At 49.4% G+C, this 13,852-nt stretch overlaps 2 protein-coding genes across 2 annotated transcripts; both read right to left on the reverse strand.

Moving 5' to 3' along the window:
- Window positions 1-1,178: 1,178 nt before the first annotated feature.
- Window positions 1,179-7,156, reverse strand: LOC122388765 (gastrin/cholecystokinin type B receptor-like). Its single transcript, XM_043380150.1, has 2 exons — window positions 7,005-7,156; window positions 1,179-2,888 (listed from the first exon to the last, which is right to left on the reverse strand). Exon 2 carries the CDS (start codon window positions 2,652-2,654, stop codon window positions 1,266-1,268), a length of 1,389 nt encoding a protein of 462 aa, XP_043236085.1. The 5' UTR covers window positions 2,655-2,888; window positions 7,005-7,156; the 3' UTR covers window positions 1,179-1,265.
- An 896-nt stretch (window positions 7,157-8,052) lies between these two features.
- On the reverse strand, window positions 8,053-10,092 carry LOC122388773. The gene is made up of 3 exons (XM_043380159.1): window positions 10,065-10,092; window positions 8,999-9,205; window positions 8,053-8,659 (listed from the first exon to the last, which is right to left on the reverse strand). Exons 1-3 carry the CDS (start codon window positions 10,080-10,082, stop codon window positions 8,456-8,458), a joined length of 429 nt encoding a protein of 142 aa, XP_043236094.1. The 5' UTR covers window positions 10,083-10,092; the 3' UTR covers window positions 8,053-8,455.
- Between the last annotated feature and the right edge of the window lie 3,760 nt (window positions 10,093-13,852).

Consider the following 13,852-nt stretch of genomic DNA (forward strand, 5'->3'; position numbering starts at 1 on the left):
TCTAAGGCAGGCTGTTGACCTGGATCAATTCGGCTCAAGATCTGTTTGATAAATGACAGATGGCTTTGTATTCTGAAGTACAGAGATATACTGAGCTAATCCACTGATTCATAAACTCTCGGATGCTCATCGTTCATTTTGATTATTTGCCACACAAGAACCCAGCGCGATGAATGATGCCTACGAGGAAATGTTTCCGAGACGCCGTTTGTTGCCCATGTCGACCTGTTTTGTCTTTTAGGCGACACAGCTTTTGCACCGGGTACAACCTCGGCTGGAACGAATTCTGGCGTTAATATTGTTATAACCTATGCCAGCACTCACACAATAATTCATTGACAAGGTTATAAATGACATGCATTGATTATAACCCTCAAACATACAAAACCCTAGTCACCAATTTGTAGTACTGTGCAATGTACATATGTGTTAAAATAACAACCACGAATGGAACATTATACCACCATATGTCGTCTCCAGTTTTCAGCTAAGCTTTAGCGCTTATACCTACCATTAGCAGAGCTTCTATCTGGCACAACGTTGGGTTTGAGCTTCAGAACGGTTAAACGGTTAAAATACGTGATATACGGACCGGTTACTGAGGGGACAGCCGAATAATGAGAACATGGGAACGGGATGACTAGGTGTCAGGATAGCATGAGTGTATCAACATAAACTCTACCATCTGTGCGCGACTTTCGTTAGCATTTCCTATACTCGTATACTGGAACTGTTTTCTACAAAGGTTTTAATGTATAAAGATGCTTCAGTTGATAGAGCAGCCTACGTTACATTCGTGTATCAATAAGCTGATCGTAGGTGTACTAACTACGTAGTAGGTGTAGCTGGATCTATAATTCGTACAGAGATCCAGCAATTCAGTTTTTTACGTCTACAAATGATCGGAGCAGCGACGAGCCCGTTTTAGCTGATTGTTTTATTTAAGTAGCGGAATGGAGCTCTGAATCGAAACGCCGACGGAACCTTTGACGTCAGCAAGACAGTTGAATGGCCAAACTTCGTCCTGTCCTAGTTTTGTCCGTTTCCGGACTACATATCCGTTTATTTTATTGACCGCTCTAGCCCAAAACATGATGACAGACATAAAAAGAGCAGGTATATTTAAGCTCACACGTGCATCAACAAACATGAGACGCATCCGTCGCCGGTGATTCGGTTTTGTATTTCGGTTGAACACATTTGCGGCATGAGATCTGCCAAAGCTCAGGTAGCAGCGTGCGGTGCGTCGCGGCGCGCGGGGCACGCTAGTGAAAGAACTGGCTGGTGCGCCGCTCCTCGATGGCCGGGTCGACATTGAGCAGGTTCCGCGCGGGCAGGTAGCGCGGGTGAAACGGTCCCAGGTTGCCGAGGTTGGTGGAGCTGACGGGGCTCTCGCAGCGGCGCGCTGCCGGCCGGCGCAGCAGTGTCAGCGCCGCGCGCCACCGGCTGCCGGCCGCCCGCAGACGCGGCACGCGCAGACTGCGCTGCACCTGCGTCAGAGAGGCGCGGTGCACCAGAGAGTACACCACCGGGTTGACGGCCGAGTGAGCGTGGCCAAGCAGCAGCGCGAACGGCATCACCAGCGCCGTCGGCCGACTGGCGTACGCCAGGTGCGCCAGGCCGGCCAGCGTGAACGGCAGCCAGCAGGCGGCGAACACCACGACCAGCACCACCAGCGTGTTGGCCAGCTGCTGGCGCGTCTTCAGCGAGTAGCTGCTGGTGGAGCGCAGCAGCGGCGGCCGGCAGCGCGGCGGCCGCTCCCCGGGCGAGCGGCGGCCGCCGAGGCGCGCGCGCCCGCTGCGCCGGCCGCCGCCGCTGCCGTCCGTCCGCAGACGCACCAGCTCCAGACTGGCGTCGTCGCTGTCGTCGCGCTGCACCACCTTGGGCGTGAGGCCGGCGTGCGCGTTGCGCGACATGATGATGACGCTGTTCTGCGCGCCGCCGGTGGGCCGCCGCTCGCCGGTCGCCAGAGAGTTGGCCGTGCGCAGGTTGCGGCTGACGAGTGTGTGGCAGACGGCGACCACACCGCACGGAGCCACGATGACGAGCAGGAGGAGCGCGGCGCGGTAGAGACGGCCGGCCAGCGGCCACGGCCATCGCTCTGCGCACACCTCGGCCGCCCCGCCGCCGCTGGCCGGCACCAGCTGGAAAGCGAACACCAGCGGAGAGGCCACGGCAGCGGCTGCCACCCACACGGCCACCGTCATCCGCACCGCCACCCGGCTCCGCTCACCCTGGTTAAACATCTTGGGACTCTTCATGGCCAGACAGCGGTCCAGCGACAGCATCATCAGCGAGTAGGTGCTGGCGGCCACAGCGAGGACGTGCAGCAGCGGACTGGCGCGGCACCAGGCCTCGCCCAGGTGCCAGCTGGCCGTCAGCCGGGACACCATCGTGTCCGGCATGCAGAGCAGCGTCACCAGCAGGTCGCTGACGCACTGCGACACCACGATGTAGTTGCGGCACTGCAGGCTGCGCGACGTCTGCGACAGCGCGAAGATGAGGAACCCATTGGAGAGCACGCTGGCGACGAAAGTCAAGCAGTAGAGCGTGGTGATGACGATCACGGTGGCGGGCATGTAGCCCGGGCAGAGGTTGTAGCCCTCATCCGGCCAGCCGAGCAGCTCCTGTTTGCTCGTGGTGCACACGTTCATGACTCGGCCGGACCGGTCTGTGATCCGAGCCCTTCCTCCGGTCGCCGTCCGAACCCGGTCCCGCGGCGCAGCGGACGGTCCGAGGACGAGAGTCGCTCGGCGGTCTCGGTCGGCCTGAGGTCGGCAGGCGCTTAACGATCTCGGTGTATGTGCTACCGAAACTGAGCACAGGAAGAGAGCTGGTGATATGGTGGTGCCGAGATTCAGTTGACGAGTGGAGCGTGCTCAGACCATCTGTAGGTGAAAGAGAGTGAGCTGAGTTAAATGCAAGTGCGATGATATTGGATGCTACGCAGATTAAAGGAGAGTTTTTGTTAATTAATGAGGTTCTGTTTTTGCACAATTCGATCGGAAATCACCGCAGTCGTAAAGCCATTCTTCGTCATTTTGAGATTCTTTCCATGCAACGCCCATAGGGCTAATGTTAAAATGCCAAAATCAAAGGGGGGCACGGTGCCCCGGGGCCCTCCCCGTTCCGCCGCCTATGATCGTATTATCGTATTTCTGATAGCATTAAAAATCTTCTTGTTGCACAGCTGGCAGAGTCATTAACTGTGGTTCAATCGATCTTGTATCGTTCCATTACCTAGTTTTTGAATTGATAAAAGTGTTATTAATTAAAAATGATACCTAAGCTTATTTATGTGCTATATCAATTTTAATTATGCTCCAATATCCACATTTAATGTGTGGGTGTCTTGCTATAATCTATCTCTTAGGTTGTAGTCTAAATCGGGCACATTTTACTTTTTTAATTAGTTATTCTTTTCTTAACTTTAACCAATTTGAGGCGTATGTACTATACCAGCAATCGACATTTTGCCAATTGGTGGTGGTAACTGAAAATGTAGCTAACTCCTGAGTAAGGACGGAAAGAGGAACTCAACCTATTCATTGTTCAACGCAAAAAGTCTCATCACGGTATGTTACAGGGATTATTTATTCATGCAAATTTTAAGCCGTAGCTAGAGCTGAAGTCGCTGAAATAGAGAATGGGAGATTTTACCTAAGCGTCTGGAGGACGAAGGTCGAGTGTTAGATTAGTTCAAAGAATTGCTCACAATGTCGTAGTTCTTGACCCGTTAAAATTAAAAATTTCCTGCGTATAATGTATTTGCAATGAATAATTCAAGAAGAAAAGACCCCCGCAATGACGAGTGTATGTACTATGTACGCATTGGGCCGATTGGGCCTAGCTCACCGTCACCAGCTGTAACAACAAGACCTTAGGTTGTCTGCATATTAATGTACTTTATACATACATTGCACAAGCATATCCTCAGAGGGAGATGGTCTGTAGGAAGCAGCGGTACAACTGATCGAAAGGTACAGCGAATGAAACAAGACCTTCCGGGCCTTGGATTTAATTCAAGCCCGCGGCTCTCCTGTTTAAGCACCCCTAACGATGGCGCACATCTCCACTGTTTTTAGCACTTATATATTTCTGCCTATATATTTCTGCTATATATATTCTGCTTATATATTTCTGCCGCACGCGTTGTAATTATTTTTCCAATGATTGTTATCGGTGCTTGTTAAAAACGTCAAAAAATCATTATTAGGCCCCCACTTTGAACCGTTGCAGCTGTGCTACTGTATAGTCGACTACAGAATGATGTTCCACTTTTCATGCAGGCAATTATTTGCCTGGAGTGGTAGGCTGTGCCGCATCACACGGGCTGAGTTCACAAATTATAGCTTTGTTCCAATGCTCACAATCGACACGCTTAATTGCGTGATAGACGGCACAACTTAGCGCTCCGGTCAACTGATAGCTTCTGAGGAGTGGAACATCATTCTGTAGTCGACTATACGCTTATAATTTATACAGGTGTGATAAATTACGCGCTTGAATTACTCCTAAGCCACGCGCATGCTGGGTCTGACGGTGTCACGCACGCTGTTCTCCACACGATTGCGCCGTTAGCTTACATTGAGCGTTAACGTTTACTTTGCAGCTTACGGCCCCATGCGCTAGCTCGGTAATCAGCAGATCAAACACACCGGCACGGCACAGCCGTAAACTGCCCTTCGCTCCACAGAGCACAGCAAATCGACGTCGTATCCTTCAAAGGGAAAGTTCTGCACGCCTGTTTGTGCACACTGACAGCGGGAATAATTTGCAATGGTGCGAAACGCTCAGTGCTTATATTCTTTTTTTTTTGGGGGGGGGGAAAGGCTTCGTAGAATTACGATGGGAAAAAGGGCGAATAAGACGATTTCTTTAGAAGTACAGGGAGCAGAAGCCAGCGGTGAGAAGTCGAAACAAAAAGAAGTATGTTTTGCTATGGGAAATAATGACCAAGCAGTCAGACTTACACCGGTTAAGAGATTATAATACCGAGATTTAGGGTATAGAGACCCAAGGAGTCAGGGTTCGGGATTTAGCAGCTCAAAGATGTGGAAATTCAGGATGAGTGTGGGGGCTCGAGAGCTAAGGGGGACTTGAAGGATGACAAGCATGAGGCGGAGACTGGGGAAGTTAGGATGCCCTTTGCCGGTCCAATTTTTGCAGCAGGAGTGGCTCCTACCATCCGTGTCATCCAATAGATGCGCCGGAACGCAGGGAGATGGGCCGGGAATGGGCGATGAGACGATAAGAGGGAGGACGAGAACCGTCTGTCCGGCACGGATACGGTGGCAGTTTCAGCACCTTGCGGAAAGGTTAGAGTTCAGATCGCTCCACGTCGCCACGACGTCACACGTGAGAGGTCTGCAGTCCACAGCATGGCTAGTGGCTTGTGCAGAGAGAGAGAGAGAGAGAGAGAGAGAGAGAGAGAGAGAGAGAGAGAGAGAGAGAGAGAGAGAGAGAGAGAGAGAGAGAGAGAGAGAGAGAGAGAGAGAGAGAGAGAGAGAGAGAGAGAGAGAGAGAGAGAGAGAGAGAGAGAGAGAGAGAGAGAGAGAGAGAGAGAGAGAGAGAGAGAGAGAGAGAGAGAGAGAGAGAGAGAGAGAGAGAGAGAGAGAGAGAGAGAGAGAGAGAGAGAGAGAGAGAGAGAGAGAGAGAGAGAGAGAGAGAGAGAGAGAGAGAGAGAGAGAGAGAGAGAGAGAGAGAGAGAGAGAGAGAGAGAGAGAGATGATTATTAGGTATTACTTTGAACTTGTTCTTGATAATTGTATTCTCGATATCGGTCCATAGAATTGGACATTGAAATTAAAAAAAAGATTCATTCAAGGGCGTGTGTTCTAGTTTGCTTTTCACTCTTGCTTCGATATGCAGCAGCTCGAGATGAAATGGAAACCGAGGAAGTTGCAATACGAATGTCGTAGGCGAGAATACGATGTCAAAAGATGGAAAATAATCGAAAGACCATCTTTCGATACATTAAATGTTTGAAAAGGCTTTTAGCTGAAATATCACAACAAAGTGTATTTATTGTCACTATTCTCTTTTTTTAATTATCGAGGAAAAGGTCATGATTTTACATTTCCATATTCTTTTTAAAATGTTTCTCGCAGAAGTAATTTCCTCATTTAAGTATGAACAATGTTCAACATAGGTACAAAATTTCTTGTCGCATACCTACAATGTTTGATCTTTTCTTTAGCTTATTCTCCCCCAGATACCCCACATCGACGCTGTAAAGGGATGCCAGCACTGTCGCTGACTCACATTTCGCCCGAAAACGGTAGAGAGCGTCGAATAGAATATCGTGAGGTGTTTCGATGCACCCGTTGACGAGTTAGCGGAACGGCACCGCGGGGGCGACGTGGTAGGCTTAAGTTTGACGTGATGTGAGCGATAAATCGGTTGTGCGACCAGAGATCTATAGGGGAGACCCGGGAGGTATGTGCCGGTTTTGTGAAAAGGCAGTGGGCAGTGGCTAGACCCCGGTTTTAGTTTAGTTTAGTTTAGTTTATTCCATCAATCATCCACAGGGTCTCCCCTACATATATAGTCTCACGATAAAAATCCATCAGGCGAATTAGGTAAAAGTGTCGACAGCGTGGCTTTCGGAAAGGAGATAAATTTGAACTGTTCTTTGTCGCATTGTCATGGATATGTTTCAATTCACTATCTTATTACGAGAAGCTACAACTGTAGATAAATCTTGAGCGTACGGTTAGACATTAAGTTGAATAAGAAATTGTCAAAGTTCGTAGTACGTTTCCCGCACAATAAAAGTAATGGCGAACGTAATTCGCAGACATAGAAAAGTCATGCACTTAGCTCATAGCTGCTCATGCAATAGCTGAGCATTCTGGCAACAATAACGAAGCAATAGAGTGTACCAATACTCACATTTATAATCAAACCAGTATTTATTTTACATATACGCACGTCGCACAGCTATGCATTTCGCCTTTGTATGCGACTCGATGCCATCACACGACACCGTTTGTTTTACTAACCGTTCCGGACGGCTGTCGGTGCGGGCTGTTGATCGTTCCGGAGCGGCCGTCTCCTGTCTGATTTGCGTCCCAGTCGCTCCACCCTCCGCCCGTGACCTGACCTCCGTGACCTGACCGCCGTGACCAGACCGCCGTGACCTGACCGCCGTGACCTGACCGCCGCCCGCCCGCCTCCCGCGTGACTGCCGGCCGCCGCCGCTCCGACCCCGCCGCCGCCGACGGCCGAGTGCCAGCGTCGACGGCGACGAGGACGGCGCGCGACGGGCGCAAGCGCCGCCGCAGGGGTCCACGTCCCCCCACCCCGAGCCGGACACGGGGAGACACAATAAGCCGGCACCTGTTGTGTACAAACACTGAGACGAGATACGCTAAATAGAACCGGCGGAGATAGCGCGGAGAATAACATCTGCCTGGGAGGTCTCTTGGGCCGCTGGCCGTTTGAACTTCAGGCTTTTCCATTTGTTTGCTTACTTGTTACGGCAATGTGCTCAGCGAAGTTGCCTTGGAGCCTAAACGAAACAGACGATTATTTATCAAAAGAAGTGCGAACTTGGATAATGTAGGCGAAGCTCTTGAATCAGATTGCATTGCAATGACTTCATGATCGTCTCGCAAATTTCACGTGAGAGCTAAAACGACCATACGGGCACGCCCGAAGATGTCTGGTAGATGAGCTTCCATGTAGTTCGTATAGTTCTTCGCTGTTCGATGGTAAAGTCTGGGACTATCGGGACTATTTGGATCCGAAATTATATGAGATGCCTTTTGTCCTTCACCCACATATTTCGCCAACCTCAAGCAATCCTTGCCCATGCATAGATATACGAGCGTATTTCGAGTGCCAGAGCACATTGAGCCCGTCTCTCATCACTGGGAATTATCTGTCGGTATACCAGCTGAGCTACGGGGCTGATTATATCTAAATAGTGATTTTCTGTTGGCAAAAATAAGTTACACCCCTGTGGTATTTTCTGTCCTTTGACATACCTTCTGTCCTTTGGTTTGGTAGGTATTCAACACATGACGTGATTGTAAAAAAAAAACGTAGTTAATAGCATTGTACTTGTTTTATTGCAAGAGTGTGTTTCCATACACGTTGTCAATTGTTGATGTTTTCATCAGTGATTTATCCGACGATCAAATCACGTTTTTTTCAGATTGCACTCGGCGATGACATAACACGACTAGAACCACGAGTAGTTGAGTGCACAGTGATTCACACTTCCCGCCGAGCCGGTATCAACAAGTAACACACCGGTCAGCTCTGGGTTCCCACCGTCTGAAAGCTCGACAGTTCACAATCTATGAAGATGATCTAGTGCACGGACTCGGCCCTCTCTCGTCTCCGCCGGTCGTCGGTGGAGCCGGCCGGCCGGCCGCTCCGCTCAGCTCAGAAATCCCAGAGCCATCTGTGTCTTTATGTTGGGAAAGAGGTCGCTGTCGAGAGCGCCCTACTGGTACTTGGGGGGCTCGTAGGAGGGGGGTTCGTAGGAGGGGGGCTCGTACGAGGGCGCCTTGTACGACGGCGGCTCGTAGCCCTTGTGCTCGTCCTTGCCATAGCCGCCCTTGTGGTCGCCCTTGCCGTAGCCCTTGGGCGCGTGGTTGTACTCCCAGTAATGCTCGCCGTATCCTCCCTTGGTGTCGGCCCACTTGACCTGGAAACGAGACGGCACATCGGTCAGCTCGGGGCTGTGGTATGAGAGCTTATTACGGGGAGCTACTGCGTATTAATTATAAACTCGTGCATAGGAAACGATCGTTGACCTGAACTAATCTTATATTCATGAGTGTCAATACTAATAGGCGTCATTATATGTAACAAGTAACAACCCATGTGGACTTTATTTATTCTAATGATTTGCCCGTAAATTGGCACACAGCTTTTACGTTTTGCCGTATCAAGTCGATTTTTACCCAATATTTATGCAACAACCATTGAAGCGATATTTTCATACACAATGTGTGTGGTGTATTGACGGTGGTTTGTACCGTACCCGGGTGCGGAAGCGGTGGTCCTTGGCCTGCTCGTAGCGGCTGATGTAGTGGTGCGGGTTGCCGCGGTTCCAGCCGAACTCGTACTCCTTGTGTCCGGGCACGTTGACGTACTGGAAGTAGCCGTCCGGCTGTTTGCCGTAGCCGTCACCTCCGCCACCCTGGGCGGAGACGGCCACGGCCAGCATGGCCAGGCAGAGCACAGCGAGCTGTAACGGGCGGGGAGATCAGAACGAGATCACAGGGAAAAAATACACGGCGAAATACCAAGACATGAGCGGAACGGAGCGTAAAAAATGATGGATATTTGAGCTGTAATAGGTACAAAATTAAAAAGAAGCTAGTTTACTCGCTTCATTACGTAGGCACTACAATGTGCAAGCTTGTATTTTCAATTATTTGCACCACGCTTTGGTGATCACTTATCAAACAGCACGGTGCTAATGCGAAAGAAAACTCCTCGACAAGGCATGGAAACTGCGCCAAGGTTAATTAGAGAGCCCTCCCCTCCGCCAGATGGTGTGACTGTTCCCCAGGGGCCTCCAGTCGGCGAACAGATCGCATGTTAACGGTGTATCAGGATGTCAAAGTGGGCGAGTCGTGAGTGAGAGTGATGCAAAGGACTTCGGGCAATCGGCGAGAGCGAGAGCGAGAGTGCTGGCATTAAGTGAGAGTGAAATCAACATAGCAAGTGTCGCAGTCCTTCACATTGCAACCATTGGGCCATGTTTTGGACACTGAATGTAAAAATGGGCAATTTTGTTCCTGCCTCAGGTCTGGTTGGCATTTTTAATGCATACTTTTTTAAAAGGTACGTTTTGATGTTCAGAACTGGCGCAATAACTTTATCTCTGAAAATTTAGCTTGGCGCTCACTATACGAATCTCATTTTCAGGCACACTGGAAGTCGCTTGCACTTCTCTGGACCACTTATTCACACCGAAGACGTTCACACTTGGGGCGTCGGAAATCGCTCGGACCACCGCCGACCGCTGAGAGCTGGCGATGTTCACACAGATCACTGGGAGGAGTCGACTGCCGAGGTCAGCCCCAGGAGAGCACACTTACCGTTCCTCGGTGGGCCATGTTGAGCGTCTGATGCCTGGGCTGCCGGCCGGCAGCGTTATATAGCTGCCAGGGCGCGGGTTTCTCTGGGAGGGCGTGGTTTCTCCCGTAAATCAGCCGACCGGCCGACCGGCGGGTCACCTCCCCGAGCACATCACACAATGAACACAATGGAGCCGCGAGATGGGGGAGAACTCCGGCGGTGACCCCAGAGGTCAGCTCGTGATACCGTAATGCACAGGGAGATGCAGCATGGACCCACGGACTTCCTATAACCATATCGTGCCCGTCTCATTTGTGTAGCCTGCTGAATGATATACAGGGTGGCACATAAAAAACGCTCCAAATTTTGAAGCTCCATTGACAGCGTTACTTATGCTGTGGATAAGTACTTGAAATTTACGGGAGCAGCAGGTAATGTTTCAGACATCTTCCTAAAAAGTCCAAACATTTCTGGCTATTATAGTCGTTCTTTTTTATTGCATTGGAAGAAAAAAGTGACCGGACTGAGTCAATTTTTTCCTCAATCAATTTTTCCTTGTTCAAAATCGTATGCGCGTGAGATTGGAGCGCTCCTCCTTCAGCGCGGACCAGGGTTTGGTCGGCGCTTCCACTACTTTTTTTGCTTTTGCAATTTTTTATGCCTAGGACGGTACTGGCCGTGTCCAACTTCCTTTACGAAGTTTCTGTGATTGCCTTCATAATGTTAGCTAGCGCCGGTCAACGCTCCCGTGAATAGCCAGGTTTTTGGCGACGTTTGTCTAACTGAACTGGGTTCCCAAAGTTCCCGAGCTGTTGGAATAAGAACGACTGGTCGTTGCCACCTCTGCACTTCCTTTGTTAGAGAATGGACATCCTACAGGTACAGGTCTCACGGGTTTTAGCGGTCGGTTTTGCCCCCATGAAATTTAATACATTTCCGGCTATATCCTCTTCGTCTTAAACTTTTAAGGGTTAAAGATGCAACCCATTTATTGGTACCCATGCCTGCCATGATCCTCTAAAATGGTTTCATCGTACATCGATTAGTTTCTAAGATACAGCCGGAAATGTGAAAAGGCGAAACCTACCGCTTAATCCCGCGAGAGCCGTACTACTCAGTCTAATCGAGCCCACTTGTTGAAATTTAAAAATGAATGATTACGGAGCGAGCGAAGCGAGCGGAGTCTCATACTGAATTAAGGGAAAATCCTGAGTATGAGCGGCCGGCCGGCCGGCCGGCCGGCCGTGGGGACGCTCTTCAAAAGCTAATATCTTAGGAACGGGACATCCGATTGACAAGCGGTCTTCTTTACTGAATGTCACTTGGACGTAAAAGTTCTGTGGTGTGATGGCCACCATGCGTTCTTGCCAACCACCGCACGTGGCGCGTGGTAAAGTTGGACATTTTTTAAGAACCCCCAAAATTGCAACCTCAATAACGGCACAACGGTTGGGCCGATTGAATTGAAACTCGGTACAAAGTTAGGTCTCCATCAGATAATTCATCTGCATGTGTTAAGGTCGGGGTGCTACAGCACGTGCGCACGTACAGGGGGCGCTCCCAGATCTCGAGAACGGCTGGGCCGATTGCGCTCAAATTTGGTACACGGTTGGGGACCAGTTAGTAGGGTGCCGTGCAAAAGTCAGTTTGGACCCCGCTTGCACGTGCGCACGTGCAGTGTGCCGCTTCCAGATCTCGAGAACGGCTAGGCCGATTGCGCTGAAATTTGGCACATCGCTAAAGACCGGTTAGTAGGGTGCAGTGCACAAGTTAGTTGGAGGTGCCCCCTCGCAATTTCGCACGTGCAAGGCCCATCCTCTCGCTCGCTCCGTTGGTCGCCCAAAAGGCGTTTTACTGGTTAATATGCTGATTGACTGTTGGACCTATTTTGGTGTTGGAACTAAAATTCCTATCGAAAAAGCACTGCGCCAGGTGTTTTGTTCCAAATATATTTTGATGGTGCCTCTCATAAACGTGCTGCATACACGCTCTACAGTTCCTGTAGTTCTGATGTAAATAGTGCAAAAATTAATTAAAAGGTCTATTTTGTCCGTGATGACTAGGTTTATGTGATACGACACGCTATTCTGTCGTCATGGATAAGAATCATCTTAGCATTTAATTCTAAAAGGCAAGAAGAAGGGAAAGGTAGCATTTACTTTAAGTTCAACTAAATTCCGTCGCAATTGAAGGCATTTCAACCAAACTTTGTCATGACCTACAAATGTGTCAGACTTCGATTCCTATAACCTTTTGTATTCTGTATGAGCATTTGAGAAATTATGCGACTTTTAAGTTCGAAACGTTTCATTTTGGGGGCCACCCGGTATTTGCCCCCAAAACAAATTTTTTTTTTTTTGCTGCCACACTTGGCGTGTGCTTTAGCCTAAATAATAATAGGCCTTATCGAAAGAGTGGAGCAGCGCGCGTCTACCCGTTATGAGTTCCGATCGACTGATACCATAGCCCGCGAGTTATTCTCGGTCTTGTCGAAAGATTACTACCTCCCACGCAGTGAGACGTGGGCTGTGCACGCATTTATACAAACTTTTCGGCTAATCATTCCAGGACTTGCAAGTGATTTCAGGACTGTTAGATGACAGGTTAGGAGGAGCCATCAGGCTAGCTCGTTCACCGGTGGTTGCAACATAGCCGAGAATTCCACTTTGTAGTTTGTTGGGACAAGCTACACAGCTGCTCAACCGGTCATCTCAGAAGGGTGTGCTTTTATTGGAATTTTCCTTTCTGGCATTCTGTCAAACTTTTAACCCGCGCCCCACTGGGCTATTCAGCCATTCGCGCGGATCTTAAGAGCCAATTTTTTGCTTAAGTAGGTCAGAGGTCAGGCCAAGGTCAGGTCAAGGGTACAAAATGCAAGTTTTTACAGTATCGGCCTTGCACTGTATATTGCCGAAGAATGGACTGAGACTGATTGCCCAAAACGTGTTCTTAGGCTACCAAGACAATATTCGTTGCATACAATATCATTCAAAGGTCAAGGTCAAGGTCAGGTCAGGTCAGGTCAGGTCACCAAAAACAAAATATAGAAAAGAGCATGTGCGACACATGTTTTATGGGTCATTTTATTCATAAAATTCAATATGCACACTCAATAAGTGATATGGACCACATCTGGATGAAGGTCAGGTCGAGGTCAGGTCAAGGTCAGGTCAAGTGTGGTCAAATTTTGAAGTTGGTTGTTAACCCGCGCACCGACGGGGGGGGGGTGGATATCCGCCCCCTTGAGGTTTTTCGTAGATAGCGGGAAACCGCGGCGCGTAGCGCCGCGAAATTTTGTACGACTATTCTCTCATCAGTTTTACACATGGTGTGCAAGTTTGAACCTCCTAACTTTTAAGGTCAGGTCACCAGGTCACTTTGAATGACCCAATCTCAAGTCACTTTTTTGCAACTTTGTCACCGTGCCAGAGCTACAGTAGATGTCGGAGGCCTTTGAAAGTCGCAGGATGTTATAAGGTCATTAGTAGCTACAATTTGTTTATCTCGGACTTTTGATATCGATGACCTAAGGTCAGGTCAATTTCTCGACCTCCCCATTGGGGGAGGTCGAGAAATGGGGGAAAATCAATGGGGGAAAATCAATCCCTGTTTTTACCACTAAAACGGGTCGGAATGGCCCCATAAACCATACATGACTTCATATACGATCAACCTTCACTACCTTGGGGTCTGTTTTGCTGTTGGGCAGCTGTAAGGTCATGTGACGTCATCAAAGGTCATCAAAGTTTTTTTGCCAATAACTCCGTACAGGAACAAGATACAGCCGCGCGGATGGTCTCACTGTGTT

The sequence above is a fragment of the Amphibalanus amphitrite genome, unplaced genomic scaffold (genome assembly GCF_019059575.1).
Source record: "Amphibalanus amphitrite isolate SeventyFive unplaced genomic scaffold, NRLGWU_Aamphi_draft 000018F_arrow, whole genome shotgun sequence".
NCBI lineage: Eukaryota > Metazoa > Arthropoda > Thecostraca > Balanomorpha > Balanidae > Amphibalanus > Amphibalanus amphitrite.

Excerpts from the sequence above, each read along its gene's own strand:
- LOC122388765 (XM_043380150.1), bottom strand. The coding sequence starts at position 2,654 with ATGAACGTGTGCACCACGAGCAAACAGGAGCTGCTCGGCTGGCCGGAT.
- LOC122388773 (XM_043380159.1), bottom strand. Across the intron at positions 8,660-8,998 it reads ACCACCGCTTCCGCACCCGG|GTCAAGTGGGCCGACACCAA; the intron begins GTACGGTACAAA and ends TCTCGTTTCCAG.